This window comes from Phoxinus phoxinus, assembly GCF_949152265.1.
Source record: "Phoxinus phoxinus genome assembly, chromosome: 5".
In the NCBI taxonomy this organism is placed as follows: Eukaryota; Metazoa; Chordata; class Actinopteri; order Cypriniformes; family Leuciscidae; genus Phoxinus; species Phoxinus phoxinus.
In genome coordinates this window covers 30,384,098-30,401,530 of record NC_136880.1, presented here as the reverse complement: position 1 = coordinate 30,401,530, position 17,433 = coordinate 30,384,098, and the positions used below count along the sequence as shown (strand labels likewise).

Sequence of the window (17,433 nt, the reverse complement as noted above, 5' to 3'; positions counted from 1 at the left end):
TTTTTTTTTTTTTTTTTTTTTTTTTGTCCATACGGGAATGGACAAAAAAAGACCTAGTGGTGACCTAGTGGTGCTTTGAGATGTTGGACAAACGTATAAGACTATAACAAATCCAAACACCATTCTGAACTTGTTTACCAACCTAGCAGCAGAAAAACGTGTTGTGTAACTTTTATCTAGTCTTGGAATCAAATTTCAGTTTAGTTCTGAGTCTAACATGACAGTAAACCGATATTTCTCACTTTCCCCCATTCACAGGTCTGCAGGATGTGCTTCCTGAGTTTCTGCGGAATCGTTTTGTGGAGGCGGCGCTCAGTTACGTGGCGTGTAATTCAGAGGGCGAGCTACTGTGCCGCAACAATGACTGCTGGTGCCGCTGCTCCGCAAAGTTCCCTGATTGTAACTGCCCCTTTGCAGACATCAAAGCTATGGAGGAGAGTCTGCGAAAGAGCAAAGAGTCCTGGGTCAACCTCAACAATGACTTCATGGAGTCAGGTAGGTTAATCTGATGGCCATGGAAGTGTTAAAATCTCTTGTATAATCTCTGGGGTTAGAACACCTTTCCACACTCACTCCGTGTCTTCACTGGATTAAATCAGTGAGTGGAACTTCTCAGGTTTAAAATGACAGGTAAATCTCATTGGTATTATATCTCAATCTTGACAGATGATTGATATACTGTCATATTCCCTCAGCAACTCTTTCTCACAAGGTTCCTGAGTTCACCGCAGTGTAAACAGATGTACCTTGCACGTATATACACTATGAAAAGAACATCAGAACTGAAAAGGCACTGAAAAGACACTAGCGCTGTGCCACAGCTTTAGCAAAGCATCTTTTAATTACACTTACATTGATAATGCATGGGGTAATACTGTATGGGCAGTGGCGTAATGGTTAAGGATCTGTGCTTCAAACACAAGGGCTAGACGTACAATCCCAGGTGTCCAAGGAAATGGGAGAGTTAATGAGAAAACAATCCTGCTCTGTTACCATTGTGTCCATAGGCAAAGCACTTAACCCCAAGCTGCACCTGGGGAATTGTCTCTACAATTAGTGTATTGTATGCCGCTTTGGATGAAAAGCATCTGCTAAATGTTAAGTTCAAGAAACAACAACAACCCCTACAGACTGCATATATTAAAAAGTCAGTGTTATTGAATTCAATATCAGACAAGCAATCGATGGGTACAATTAAAGAACAACTGCTGCTCCAAAAAGTATTTTGACACTTAAAAATGTACACTGAACTGTTCAAAAGTTTGGGGTCAGTAAAATATATATACATATTGAAATTAATATCAGCAAGGATATAAAATAAATTGGTCAAAAAAGTAAATGTTTTTAACCTTTTTTTTAATTCATCAAAGAATCCTGATGAAATGTAACACGCTTTTCACAGTATATTACACAGCACAACCATTTTTAACATTGATAATAAGAAATGTTTCTTGAGCAGCAAATTCAGCATATTAGAATGATTTCTGGAGGATCATTTGACACTGAAGACTGGAGTAATGATGCTGAATATTCTTTGCCTTCAGGAATAAATTACATTTTAAAATATATTCAAATATAAAACAATTATTTTAAATTGTATTAATATTTCACAATATAACTGCTTTTTGATCAAATAAAAAACAGCCTTGCTGAGCATAAAACATTTCCTTCAAGAATATGTTATTTTAAATCTTAATGACCCAAAACTTTTGAACAGTAGTGTTTGTATTTTAATGCGTTTCACACTAAAAGCCACATATATAATAATATTATTATTAGATAAGTAAAAATAACAATATTTCTGTATAGAAGTATGGAATTTTGGCTTTAAAAGCTTCCTGCTGTTATATTTCTTTAAAGACCCCTTTTGGTAAAAATCAAGTTTTTAATGTTGTTTATATATCTATGTGGTATTTTTAAAAGGCTTTAAGACAAACCATGTGCAATTTCATAAGTCAACACCATTGCTGAGTATTTTCTCAAAACTGCAGTGAACCAAAGACAGTTTGAAATCGACAATGTTCCTTACGTCACAAACTACCTTGTAACAAATCACGTCAATGTGCGGGCGGGCTTTATCATTAACTATGCTGTGAAGCAGTGAAGAAGCAAGGTTATCCCAGTATTTTTTTCTGTTAATATGAAAAATTGGGTACATTTAGAAATATAGCGGGTGAATTATGTAAATGATGTACTTTACGATGCTATGATGAACTATATGCCGTTCTCCACTGATGTTCTAAGTTGTTCACAGCGTTTCTAAGGATACTGATGTGTAGAAGTCTGACTCTGAGTTGGTGAACGGGAACATGGTTTGTGCAACATTAGCAACACATTAGCTTTTTGATAACGTAGTCGAGCAAAAGGCTAATCATATTAATTACTGTCAGTGGAGTGGAGGCGGGGCTAATTTGCATATTCATGTATCTGTGCATACTAGGCTATATAAAGCAAGGTTGTAGAGTTATATTCAAGTTATTTTAAGGCATGAAGAAGAAAAAAAAAGTCATTTTGGTGATCAAAGATGAGTTTTAACGGATAAAATTATTGACTACAGGGGAACTTTAAAATAACTGTGTGGTGTATTTTACTCGTGTGTCGAAAGACTCGTGGGTGTTATTGGTCCATTTGTTTCTGAAAACCCTGAAAAAGCCTGCAAGGGCCTACAACTCAATAATGAACTGTGGACTACTTTGATAAATGGGACCCATGTTTGGGTTTAATTCAGAGTTCTTTAAAGTTCACTGACTATGATACATTTGCACCTTGGAGTAGAAACTAAACCGACAAGAGGGAGGGTTTGTCTGTTTTATTGCTCTGGTTGCGAGAAGGCCGGACTGATAAAATCTTCGGTTTGAATAATGCTGGTATAGTGTGTGTGTGAGAGAGAGGGAGAGCAAACCCAAAGTAAAGCGAGCCGAAGAGAGAGAAGCATAGAAAGATGGCACCTCAGGTTTTTCTCCTAGCTGAGTGTTTCCACATTCAAAGAATGATTCAATCAGAGAGATAAACCCTAGCTGGCTCTAAAAGCTTCTCCTGCTCAGTGATGGAGCATTAATGAAAGCAGCTCAAATCCCTTTAACTGTGGCGCTGCACTCATAAGAACGCATATCTCCTTTCAGCAGGTGAAGTGCTAGGCTTGGGGAAAGGGCTCTTTGGCCATAGCATAGCTACATCGTAAGGGTTTTATTTATCCAGACTCGCAGAAACCTGTCCCTATTGTCAGGAGGCCAAATAGGAGAGGGAGAACATTCGTTCAGATTTAGAATGGGAAACTGATTTGTCATGCAGGATTCCGATAAACAATGTTAAAAAAATATTGGGGGGAAAACCGCACCAAAACAAAAGAAAAACAAAAAAAACAAAGCACCATGTGCACATTTACAGTCCGGCACCATGATATCAAGTTTGCATAGTGGCTCCAAAGAAAGTATTGTATGGATTGTATGTACATGTAGGAATATCAGTACACTCAATATCAAACATCAAACCAAGTGGAAAAACAAATCGAAGAACAAAAGACAAAAAAAAACGTATAGCCTTCTACACTGCATCTTAAAAAGGACAGATATACACAATCCCACCCACACACTAATACTCACTGTTTGTATTGGTGTGTGGGTGGGATTGTGTATATCTGTCCTTTGTGGACTTGGGGATGTGAAATTATCTTCCCTCACAATCTGAACCTCAGTGCACTTCGTTCAACTTTGTTCAAAAGCACCACGCGTTGACCATTTCTTAGCCGAGATCTCCTATTGGATTGCTTTCTAAACCACAAAATGATTGTAGCACCCACACACTTGGCCCGATGTCTGTTTGTTTAGATTCATTTACATCTACTGCAAACTGTAGACCTACTATCATTAATATTAATAAAACTACGTATCAAAGTATATAAGACTTCCGCTTCAATATTACATCACTGTTGAAAGATAAAAACATTCCAGAAACAGCTGTATATTAATTTGTGTTAGACTTAAGTTATACATCAAAACATGCAAAACGGGACTTAATAAATGTAATAAAGAAGCAAGTACCTGTTTAATCACACGAGCTTCAGTTAATCTGTCACGTCAATATCCAGTAGGGCTTGAAATACAGATGCATATTTCGCTAAACATTGATGGATTGTCGTGTTTATGTCACATACAGAACATTAGATAAATAATCATAATTTTTGCTCTATTACATTAAATTAAGCTGACCTGATGAGCATTTAGAGTGGAAACCACTGATCTATAAACATGGTAGGAACACTCATTTATGATGCACGTGTTACATTCATATGCACAGTTAGAGGCTGCTTTTAAAGGGTTCACCCAAAGATGAAAATTCTGTCATCATTTACTCACCCTCAATCCAAACCCGTATGAATTTCTTTCTTCTGCTGAACACAAAAGATATTTTGAAGAATGTCGGTAACCAAACAGTGGATGGGCTAGATTGACTTCCAAATGTATTTATTTTTTCTTACTATGGAAGATTAACATAATGGAAAGTAATGGAATAATTAACACCATGTTTTAATGGGTCAATGGGATCCATCAACTATTTAGTTACCCATATTCTTCAAAATATCTTCTTTTGTGTTCAGCATGAAACAAGTTTCGGTAGTTTTTCTTCCCAGTTGTGATGAGATATTTCTGAGTGAAACGGCTTCTCGAACAAGACATGTCTCATTTTCTTTATGATTTAAATTGATTCTGACTCTTAAAGTGTCTACTTTCAAAAAAGACCAGTGTTATTTCAAAAGTCTGCTAATAAGCATTCACAAAAGCATTTTAGTTGGAGCAAATAATTAAGTTCCATGTTTACAACAGTAAATTCAGCATTTAAAAGTCTAGTCTGGCAGTGTAAAACTACTGTGTCCCTCATCCTTCAATTCATTGCTTGATTAGCTGATCTGTTCCATTATGTTAATTAAAAAATGGTGAAGACATGGTGTTATTTGATACATACCACCAACAATCAACCTGGCAACATGTTTATCCTCATCAGAGTCTGCCAATGGAAATTTTCACTGGGGTTTTGTCCATTTATGGGCTCAATTAGTTGCTCAAGCTCCCAGAGCCTGTACTTAGATAAGGCGCTTTTGCAGTTTGAATGTGACAGATAGCAATAAACAACAAATGAAGGTCCTTTTTTTCAGTGAATTGATTTTTTTTTTGGTTCAATAAATGGCACCCATTTACCAACCAGAGGTTGTATAAAGAGGATTACACTCAGCGCACATATTCTGATATATCCTTCTGTCTCACAAAGAATTTCCCTCTCGACGTTTAAAAAGGCTTCCTACATTTCTTAATGGACAACTTTGGCGAATAGAATTCCTTACTTTAGAGAGAGCTAAAATATTATTCAAACTGTTTGATTACTGTATGTATTACATGTCAAATGTAGCACACAGTAGCCCGCTTAATAAAAACATTTCCCATTTGGCATTTGATTAACTTAATGCAGGTTGTAAATGGCTTCACCATGCTTCTCATTACCTCATAAACTGAGTAAATCAGAGGTAGATTAGCTTGGCACGGGTAGTGAATGCTGTTTTTAAGATTAAAGAACGCCGTATCCCGAGTTCTCCAGCATGTGCAAGATTTTACGAGTCCATTCACTTCGGGTTAAATCAGCTAGCAGAACGAATGGATTCGCCCAGCAACAGCGCTGGTGAGTCTAAGAAGGGATTATACAAAACTGTACTACTGTCATAAACATGATACTTCTCCCCAACAAATCCCACAAGTGCTTCGCTTTCGCTAAAGAAGCCAATAAACAACTCAGCGTAGGTCGACCTATCGCATATTCGCAAATGCGAAAATGCCAGTTTCTTATTTAATATTTGCATGTTGCTTGGGGGAATAATTGCTGTGGATTTAGAAAATGAATTATGGATAGCATGTCCTTCCCTTATGTTTTGCTGTTGCAATTGACAAAGTACGTTTAACAGTTCAGATTCTAATAGGATGCTTAAGATGTCAAGCCATTTGTTTTCTTAAGCAGAATAGCAGGTTTATTATTTTTTTATCATCAAAATGTCATTTCAATGTTTCAGGATTTTTACCTAAAAATTACTGCATATAAATAAAAATAAATAAAAGCAGTTTAATCTGACTTGCAAAATCCATGCAAATATAGCTACTAACCATTTTGGAAAAATAATATTTATTATTTATCTTCTGTTTACTTTGCGCATCTCATTTTCTGATGCTCGTCTTCGCATGCAATGGTTTTGATTTCTCCTCTTTGTTTGGGTAAAAAATATTTTGAATGTATGATGACATAACACACTTGTCTTGTAATATTCCTACTGCTCAGAATTCTTCAATCCCTGTGATTATACATTCACCACGGATTCGTTCCACTGCTCACAATGTAGGGAGTATCACCATTTGTCTCTCTCTCTTTCACACACACATTCATAACAACCAGTGGCATTAGGGAACAGTCACTCTTGTGCATTTCAGAAAAGTCCAGAAACTTTTGCAAAGGGTTTCTAAAAACTTCAGGAAGTTGCTGTCATGAAGTTGTTGTTGGGCAAGGGAAGTGGATGGACAGAGCAGAGCACATGCAGGCAGATGATATCTAGAGAAATGCATTGTTTGAAAATCCTGTCAGGAGCTCTACTGACCTTGTGTCTCACTGTGGTTCCCACTGGACCCAGACTGACAGATAGGTCCCGGCTTAGGGACATCAGCTTCAGCAAGGTCCAATGTTGGACGTTGTGGATGTTTCCGAAGGTCTTTGTGGATGTACAGTCAGTTTCTGTTCGTGTAGGACAGCTCCATAACACATCGACAACATCTAGACACCCACTCACACACTTACTAACACAGCATAAGCATACTCATACACACACATTTGACAGCCTGATGCCATAGGAGAACCTTTTGAAGTTGCACAAATAACTGTTTTCTCAATTTTTCTACTGTATATTCTGGTACTATACATTTACCAATTGGGGCTTCACTTTCCCTCTGCTTTCCCTAAGACTCCATGAAATTGCCTGATGAGTACATGATTGATTGATTGATTGATTGATTGATTGATTGATTGATTGATTGATTGATTGATTGATTGATTGTATTACATATACTGTAGCTAGGAGGGTTGAACTAGGCAAATTATATAACTCTGTGCTCAGGGGTTTGAGTATCTCTGTGTTTTACATTTTACAAATATATAACTCTACATGATGTACAGAGTTATATATTAGATTACATTTTATTTTATTTTACTTACATTTTTAATGTACATGTAAAAGTTTCAATTAAATGTACAGTATTGTGATGTACATCCGAGTAAAAGGGACTTTTAAATGTAGGATAGGGACTTTGTTTTTATCAATCGGTTGTTGATTGGATGAAAAAAAGGCTAAATGATTTGGATAAATGATTGGAGACGTCGGGAATATGTTACTAGAGAAAAGTCAGCCGTTTTATCGGTCGTTTTTGAATTCTAACATTTAGGTTAAAAATGTAAACAAATATTACAAACATCTGTTGCTATGGGCCGCAACAGTCAAATTCGGTCCGTAAACACTCGAAAGCAAGTTGACTGTGCTTCTGCAACCGTAGTTATACTCATGTATGAATATCTATCCGTTTTAGACTTGATTTTTAGAGATGATTTTCATAGGATTGAGTTTATCATTAATGTTAGATAAGACAAAGTGAAAAAATGAAATTATATTAAAACCTTAATATAGTTTAAAAACCTGTAATATTTGGTTAATACATATAAAAGGTTATCCCATTTCATTGGGAATTAAAATTTCTGAAATTTTACTACCAGAGGCTACACAATATTTGGAGAAAACTCATTGATATTTTCTGTGAGTGACAACAGGATCTGCGATGTTGACCATTCCAAGAAGGCGAATGCGTCAACGTGTCTGAAAATGCTGCATCTACGTATACATATTTATGATTACAACGGGGTGAGAAAGAATATGTAACAATGAGAGAAACAATCTAATTCACTTAATTATACAGTCAAGATTTCAGACCCTTGTTGTGTTTATGAAAACAATAATCCGTTACAATAATGAAATTAACTTGGAAGCTGCACTTTACACTTAAATATTACAGTAAACAAACCTACTTACATTTAGACAGACATAAAGACTACTATGAAGAAGCTTTATCACATAGTGACACTCCCACTGACTGCTGGGAAACCTTGTTCTGCACAACTGCATATATTTTCTGCCTTGATAAGCAGCTGTCATTAAATCTGGCAGGTGGCCCAGACAAAATGAGGATAGATTTGTGCGGTGCGGCGTGTGCAAAATGAGTTTTCGACTCTGAGAAAAAATACTGTCATTGTCATCAGCAACGGTATTAGAAGAGTGTCACTTTCTGACTGCCTGCCACTTAGGCCTGTAGGTAGCCTGAGCACTTCCCGGCTCTCCTTCTGCTGACAAATGTGAGAGACAATGGCAGTTCATCTTGTACGTGGCCTGATCTATGTGCTCGTGTAAAGGGAAAAGGATCAAATCCACATGGGGTAATTCGAGTAGGGTGAGAAGGGCTTTAATTCAGGTCACATTTCTCGCTGAGATCATCCACTGAGCACCTCTAAATAATGTCATTTGGAGGGACCACACACACACACACAGCTAAAAAGACATTACTATTCTGTAGCACTATTCACCACAACAGTTCATGGCACTGATACAAAGATTAATAAATGGAGGAAAGAAATGAATCTTATCTTTGAAGAAATCCAACATGCTGCTTTAAACATCTGCTCTTGTAGGATCCATAAGCTTTATGTTTTTCAATATCTTAATATAGACAATGATTTTCTTAATGATTCTATGTTGGCAGACCTGCCAACCTGTATGCATTTTGCGTAGCGGGCACACATTTTTACCTCAAATTACGCTGGTACGATGTGTCACTCTAAACTACGCAAAAACCCGGTGACGCCTCTGTGCACGCGCAGTCCTCAAATCAAACAACAGCTAAAGAGGAAGAGTTTGACCAATCATAGCGCTGGGTTCATTCCCTAAATAGCAAGCGGGGATGATTGACAGATGCGTAAGGCCTATCATTAAAAAGAAACTGAAAATCGACAGCAATAAAGAATCCCACTCGATCCCCCTTCCACTCCCGCGGCCTGCCGTCTGACTTATTTAAGCGAGGAAAGTACAGTGATCATGGTACTTATGACTCCTGAAGGTAAACGGCCTGGGCCTGGGGTGGATGTGGAAAGTTGAAATATTGTATTGAGTTAACTTAATCCTCTGGATTCGATTATCACACGGGAGTGATTGCATGGATTATCTTAAAATACGCCGTCATTCATGGTCACTCACTCAGATAAGAGGAAGACATCATTCAGCCATGCAAATTATAAAATGCTCAAGTAATGCTGAACAATAAATCTAAATAAATTTTAAATCACTATGGTTTCTTAATTTTAGACTAGTTGACCAGCTCATATTATACCCCCTCCCCGTCCCACTATTTGTACTCAAAAAAATAATTGCAAGGTTGGCAGGTCTGTGTTGGTTTTATATATATATATATCTGCTACTCAGAAAAGTAAAAAAATAACAGGTAACATTTTAGAATACTGTTATGTCATTAATAAATAACTACACAGGAACAAATGAGTAATGCACTATTAACATTCTAGTAACTACTGTTAACTAACAAGAAACTCTCATTAACAAATTAGTAAGTTGCTCAGTCGAATGAGGTAGTTCACTATTAGCTAAAAAATGCATAGAAGCATTTACTATAATATAAGTAGATATAGTACTATAGTATAAGTAGAAGTAGCTACTAAGAACTACTATATATAAATTATATATATGTTCATAATAAATGTGAATACTGTATAATATATAATTAATTCTAAAGTGAAGATCATCATAACCCACTAGTAATAATGACTCAAGTATTACCAAATCGTTCTGAAGGAATTACTAATTATTTGGATCAGTATTCTGAAGTGAAAAACATAACAATGCACAACACAACACAATTTAAAAAGTCCACAACACAACAAAATGAATCAACACATCGGAAATGAGTCACAACACAACGGAAAATGTACAACACAATGAAATAAAACCACTACACAACGGGAAAGGCTCCCGACCACTAGAGGGTTCTCGAAGCACGGTAAAGTTAGTTTCCCTTACCATTGTTCTGTAGAATCGTCAGTCTTAATATATCAATACCACGATTAGTTTTAACAGTATGTAACCATTGTATATCGACATAAAATATTACTTCAAAATCACCTATGAATTATAGCTGCCTATTTATACCACCAAGTGGTTAAAATGTATAATTTATTACAATATAATTTGAATAAAAATAAAAACCATTTGGTGAATTGCAGAATTCACCTGTAATAAGTCAGTCTGGTCACAAGGAACCAGTACCACAAGCTTTGGGACATGAAAAAAAAAACACATTTAGGTGAATTACAGAAGTCCTCATTTTTTTATAAAAAAACAAATTGTGTACTGTGCATACAGGGAGCTATCGGCACAATTTCACCTGTTGTAAGTCAGTCTGGTTAATAGGAACTAGGCTACAACCTTTGAAACTAGAATTTTTTATTATTATATTACCGAAATTTCCTAAAAATAATTGTTTTCTGTAAATACATGAAGGGAGCTATTGGACAAAAGACACCTAATAAGTCAGTCTACTACACTACAATCAAGCTTTGGGTTTTGAACATGTCTGTTTTTGAATGTTAAAAGTAATTTGAATTAATAAAAAATTTAATAACTTGGAAGAATTGGCAGACGTACCCTTAGATGCTGTGGTAGTGCGTCAAAGCATTCTATCTAGAGTATAAATATGCAGCTAATGCACGTAGGTGATTTTGAATTAAACCAGTAGATACAGGGTGATCATGAGTCACTCTGAAATATAATAAATCTGGTCAGGCGGAAGGTAAATAGTGAACTAGGAACTAGGCTACAACCTTTGAAACTAGAATTTTTTATTATTATATTACCGAAATTTCCTAAAAATAATTGTTTTCTGTAAATACATGAAGGGAGCTATTGGACAAAAGACACCTAATAAGTCAGTCTACTACACTACAATCAAGCTTTGGGTTTTGAACATGTCTGTTTTTGAATGTTAAAAGTAATTTGAATTAATAAAAAATTTAATAACTTGGAAGAATTGGCAGACGTACCCTTAGATGCTGTGGTAGTGCGTCAAAGCATTCTATCTAGAGTATAAATATGCAGCTAATGCACGTAGGTGATTTTGAATTAATACATGTCGATATTCAATGGTTACACTCTAAAAAATGCTGGGTTGTTTCAACCCAATTTTGGGTAAAATATGGACAAACCCAGCCGTTGGGTTAAATTTTTACATAAAATTTTTAACCCAACGTTTGGGTTTGTCCATATTTTACCCAAAGTTGGGTTGAAACAACCCAGCATTTTTTTAGAGTGTAGCTACATACTGTTAAAACTAATTCTGGTGTTGATATATTTTTTTAGGCTGCTGACTATAGAACAGTGGGATTGAAAACTAACTTTATCACGCGCCGAGAGCCTTCTAGTGGTCGGGAGCATTTCCGTTGTGTTGCGGCTTTATTTGGTTGTGTTGTACATTTTACATTGCGTTGTGTTGTGGCTTAATTTTGTTGTGTTGTGAACTCATGTTTTCTTTTTAAATTCCGTTGTGTCGCCAACCTTTATTTCCGCAATAGTCGGTTTGAGCAAGGATCCCTCACTGGTGTAAAAATGATGACATTATGCCAACTCTAAATGTTATCATTATAGTACATATTGCACTTGTGATGCCTCCACATATTAAATCTCAGTCCCATTTTCATTTTTCAACAGGATGTGCAGCTGTTTTTGTCAAATTTCAATGTTGAACAGTGAACAACAGTAGCTGTGTTGTAAGAATCAGCCATGTCTAGATTAATTGCTCTAATTGCCATGAAGTTGGTTGAGGCAGTCATCGGAGAGGCACAATCGATATCTGCATTCATCACTAGAGAATAGGCCTTGATGCATGTTATATAAATTCATCAAAATCAAAAGGCACTGCAGCACTAATGGGAAAAGATTGAGTGGTTAATGGTGGGTGAGAGGTATAAGCTTTTCTTGCATGTCAGAGATACTCAGTCAACAGCTACTTATCATGTCCTCACCTCTTTGTTCTGCCTTTCTTGTTTTGGATTGGAAGCTTCAAAATCAATGTTTGCAGATATTTACAGTCCATTTAAGTCATTACTCTGGCATTGGTCAATGGAATGTTAATGTTTGTACAATTGTTAGAAAATTTACTTTTCCATTATGGGGGAGTACCAAGGGGTCAAAGTCTTCCTGATTTTCAGTTGTCTTCTTATTTGACAACCATTTACATTTAGCAGTGTTTGCTAGGGATGCATAGGGCCATATATTAGTCTATTGTTGGTTATTGGTATTAGAGATTTTCTTTTCAGTATTGGTCATTAATGTGAATCACATGCACCCATTAGTGTGAATCACTGTATCCTTCGGCAGAGCTTTTGGTCCTCTAGGCAATATCCGTGAACCCAATAAAAATGTAATTGTATGGGTCAGATATTGGCCTTTCCAATATCCAACAATTGTGACGGCAGCCAAACCAGTAGATACAGGGTGATCATGAGTCACTCTGAAATATAATAAATCTGGTCAGGCGGAAGGTAAATAGTGATTGCGTGCTATTTCCAAAACACTTATGATGAGATCGTAGTCTTTGTGTAAAGCATGCAATCTGTGGACAGCCAAGTAGGTTTTCACTGAAAAGCAAATAGTCACAAACTCCCACACAAAGGATGTTTTTCTACAGTTTTAGAGGAGGTTGCAAAATATAAATGTCAACCCTGAAAAATAAAGGTAGGGAATAGAATATGCGAACATCGCAGCATGACAGTTTGGTGTCACCTTGGCGCAATGACATGTGGAACAGCGAGATTAGGGTAGAGTTTAACTGCTCACTGCATGTCAGATTGTCTTTTAATGTGACTAAACTAAGAGCTCCACACATGACCTAAAACACGCAAAAGAATGTAACTAAGCATAACAGGGTCTACAAAACGCATGCAGGGAGGAATTGTGCCCACTAAACAGGCCTGCAATTCACACAAAATTTTAAAGAAAAAGAGTGAATTCACAAAGACTAAAAAAGCAAGAAAGAAAAGAATGAAAAAGACAGACCAACAAACACCATTTAAGTTGCTGAAGGCAACAAATGCTTTCTTGAGGAAGAAAGCCTGAAACGTATCCTCACTTCCTCCCTGCTGTGATTGCTAAGATTTATGTTTTTCCACAAGCTCTTTACTGGCATTGAGATATTACATGTAATTGGTGGTACATCAGCATAGAAGGGGAGGTATTCCCCATGCTCTGTACAGCTCTGTTGAATTATATATTTGCTAGGATCAATAAAAACACACTGATATTAGCATTCACACGTGTAGCAATCTTTCTAGCAGAGCAGGGTAATCAAGGTCATTTGCTTCCTCAAAAGGAAGAAAAGCAAGACAGACTAATTGGAAGTCATATCTGCACTGTGATGATGATCATGATGATGAGTTTAAGTAGACATACATCATTTTCTCTAGGACTCTGAGCAGTCCATTTACTGATATCATTGACTGTTATAAATGAGGGAGATATGACTCCATGTGACAGAGCAACGGCAAGAGTTAAATATAGTGGAGACTGCTAGTGGGCGCACAGAGAAGTTGTCATCTCAGTAGCAAAAAGGTTTGGAGTCAAAAGTCTGTTATATTATTTTGTATAGGATTGTTTTAGTATATTCTGTCCTCCAAAAAAAAATTACAATATTATTATATTTTTGCTGTAAAGGTAATATCAACAATATTGTAAATAAATACAATTATTGTTATTATTTTTATATTCATTTACGAATTTTAACTTTAGTTAATGAATTTGCTGTAGTTAAAATCAGTAAATCAATGAATTATATTATATTAAAATAAATTATAAATAAATAAATACATGATTACAATTATATTGAATATAAAATATATATATTGAATCAATTTATATTAATTTATATTATATTAATTTATTACACACATTTGTTTTCTTTTGGCTTCTTTTTTCTTTTGATCTCAATTGTTTCAGTTTGACAGCATTCATTCATCTGCAATAGCAGTGCAACAAAGCAGAGCAAATAAGTTGACATCAAATGCTCGACTCAACACAACCTCAGGGGGGCCTAAAAATACACATGCAATAAAATAATTCCTTTTTTTTTTTCTGAGAATATTTCTCAGAGATATAAACACGATTTAATGACCCTGATATGATTCTGTTTTTTTTTCTTTCTATTATGTGCTTCAGTTCATTGTTTTGCTTATGTAAAGGAAGCAACATTTAACCACACACCTGTTCAATTCATCGAGCCATCTGGACTTGTTTGCATTATTCCTAGTGTGCATGTATAATCAAAACTGCGGATCATGTATGAAAAATTACACATGCTGACAAATACATAATATGCATATTAGGCTCATAAGCAGCATGCACACACTTTTGTTTTCCAGTCCTAAATCCTGTGGCAGATCCCCACTTCATTTCTCTGCAATTATTTGTCAAACAGTGAAATCAAGGATTTTCTTGTGTAAAGATGCCAGCCGACTGAGCAGATCCATCAGAGTTCTGTTCCTGGATAGCATCAGGGGTCACTGAACTGCTTCCTTTCAAGCATGTGATGTCACCCCTGCTGTCAGAGCACTAATGTGGGCAGGAGACTGAGCTCCAGTGCCATGCAGACTTCAATTCAGCCCTGAGCCTCAAAAAATGCTTTAAAGATAAAGGGGGGCAGTCTGACAGAAACATGGGATTGAACTGAAATGTTTCATTAGCTATAGCCTATAGGTAATGAAAAAAGCTGTAAGCAGCTAAAGCCTTAATCTCGAGGCATCTTTAAAGTAGAGAAAATAACGTACAGTAGCTTTCCAGCTTGTGCTTTCCATCTGAAGGCCAGTAGACGACTGGTGATATTTCATAAAGTTAAATTGTATATTTGTGTCACGTTATCTTATTCAATTCCTTAGGTGATAAGTTATTTGAAAATAGCTGGTCTTTCCACTTTAATTCATCTCTCTGCGTGAGTGAAACTTCAAACAGTTACTTCAAATAAGTTGCAGACCACCTAATGCTTTTGTTTTGTTTTTTTTAATCTTACTGACCTTGCATGGAAGCTGAGAATAATATTGTATAATGAAATTCAGAGGCGTATTGGGAGGGGATAGGGAGTTTATAACTCTCTATGAGTGATGGAATACTGAGTGAGATCTGCTTTTCTCATACAGATGAGCGGAAAAACTCTGCAGAACGCCCCTCTCTCTCTCTCTCTCTCTCTCTGTCTCTCTCTCTCTCTCTCTCTCTCTCTCTCTCTCTCTCTCTCTCTCTCTCTCTCTCTCTCTCTCTCTCTTCTCTCTCTTCTATCCTCTCTCCTCTCTCTCTCTCTCTCTCTCTCTTCTCTCTCTTCTCTCTCTCTCCTCTCTCTCTCTCCTCTCTCCTCTCTCTCTCTCTCTCTCTCTCTCTCTCTCTCTCTCTCTCTCTCTCTCTCTCTCTCTTTTTTTTTTTTTTTTTGAGCATGACTAATAGACCATAATCTCTTCTCCAACAAAACCACAAACGCGACTGAGGTACAAATAATGAACAAAATTGGGCAAGAATACAAATCGTCATAATTATTTTATTTTTGCATCTTTATTTATTTATTTTCATCAAATTGTCATTGAAAGGATGATCTTACATTTTTTTGATTATCAATCTCACGATAGTCTAATAAAATTTTGACTGTCTTTGGGACATGAATATTTAAAAACCTGTTTAAAACCATGATTTGTGTGACTGCAATTTTCTATCAATAAACCTTAATTAAACATCAAAATAAACTAGACAAATTGTAAGAGGATTATATATATATAATATATAGTAAGTTGTATTTAGATGTATAGATTCATACATGTTATTGTCATTTTATTGTTTTATTGTTATTTTATTAAGCTCATTTCACTGACAATTATTCTAAATAAATAAATATGTTTTTTTTGTATTTGAGGCCGAATATTATCATATTTTGTATACTGTTCGTGTTTTTGTTAAAGCTGAGCTGAATAACATAACCCTACATCAGTTGGCGGTTTGCTAATTTGGTGCCAAATGTTGGCTTGTAGTTATTAATAAACTTATTTATCTCACTTATACTCACTTATTTAAATTATTAAAGAGGAATATTTGGTGGATAATTTTTCTTTTCTTTCTTACAATTACTTGGGTAGCTGGGTTCACTGCTGGTTGAGATGTATATGAATGCAGACAACACTATACAGTTTGTGTAAAAAATGAGAAAATGGAATTAGATTATTTACCCGTCTTCCTGCCGTGCTGTAGGAGAGCTCCAAATAATATTATTTCTTATTAATAAATTGGTAGTGGATGCCAAGTACAGCCAGAGCCCTGCTGAGCCTCAATAATTTGCAACTAAACTGAATCATGCAAACTTATCCTCCAGCCTAGGAAAAAAAACTGCCTCTTAACTTTAGCTTCCGAACTCACAAGCATTTATATTTCAAGGAAGTCACACATTGTAATTTCTCCCTCTCTTTAATGATGCGAGCAGTGGCTTGTATGACAGAACAGTCCATTCGGTTTTGATGCATATGCTGCAGCCACACACCGATGCCTGTTTTAGGTTTTAAGGGTTTCATTCATCCTGCTGCCCCATTTAAGTTCAGACCAGGCCTCAGTGCACCTCAAACTCATAATGACACGATGGCCTGCTATGCTACTTGGTAATGGACTATTAAGAAAAACAAGCAGCACTATCATTTCTGCTAACTTAGAAGTATGGGATGATTAAAATTATCATTTTACTTAAACTAAGAATACCCAAGCTGCAATATGGTTATGTACGCTTTTAGAAGTCTGTGTCACTTTTCATAGCATGGCAGATAAATCTTTTAAAACCGACTATAAAAAGACATGCTTATATGTTTAATGGAATTGAGTACTCTTCCGTGGAACCCACAGTAAACATGTTTTTCTTCTTTTAATCTTTTTCTTTTTTTCTCTCTTGTGAGTGTACTTTTGCGACCGTGGATATAATGATACATTTACGTTATGTCGCGCCACTATGCTGGCGGCCTATATTTCTCAACATACGAGCGAGCATTTCAAGTGTTTTATGCTCCTCTCCAGACTTTGATTGGCAAAAATGACTGTCTTAGTTAGGATTGATCTCCTTTATGAGATTTTGGAGGCTGAGACCTCAACAACACGGCTTGGCCTTGCTGAAAGCACACACCGGAGTACCATAAGCAGCGATCGCAGTGCACAGCACCAAGACAAAGAGGATAAAGGCTCTATATTTATGGCTCAGGTTTCAGCAACAGAGAGAGAGAGAGAGAGAGAGAGACGAG

At 36.2% G+C, this 17,433-nt stretch overlaps 1 protein-coding gene across 3 annotated transcripts in view; it reads left to right on the top strand.

Moving 5' to 3' along the window:
- brinp2 (bone morphogenetic protein/retinoic acid inducible neural-specific 2) overlaps positions 1-17,433 on the top strand; it is an 87,864-nt gene that overhangs the window by 59,534 nt on the left and 10,897 nt on the right. For all 3 annotated transcript variants that reach the window (XM_079612603.1, XM_079612602.1, XM_079612601.1), the window contains one exon: positions 259-495. In XM_079612603.1, the coding sequence (XP_079468729.1) occupies positions 259-495 (237 nt within the window). The remainder of the gene's footprint in view (positions 1-258; positions 496-17,433) is intronic.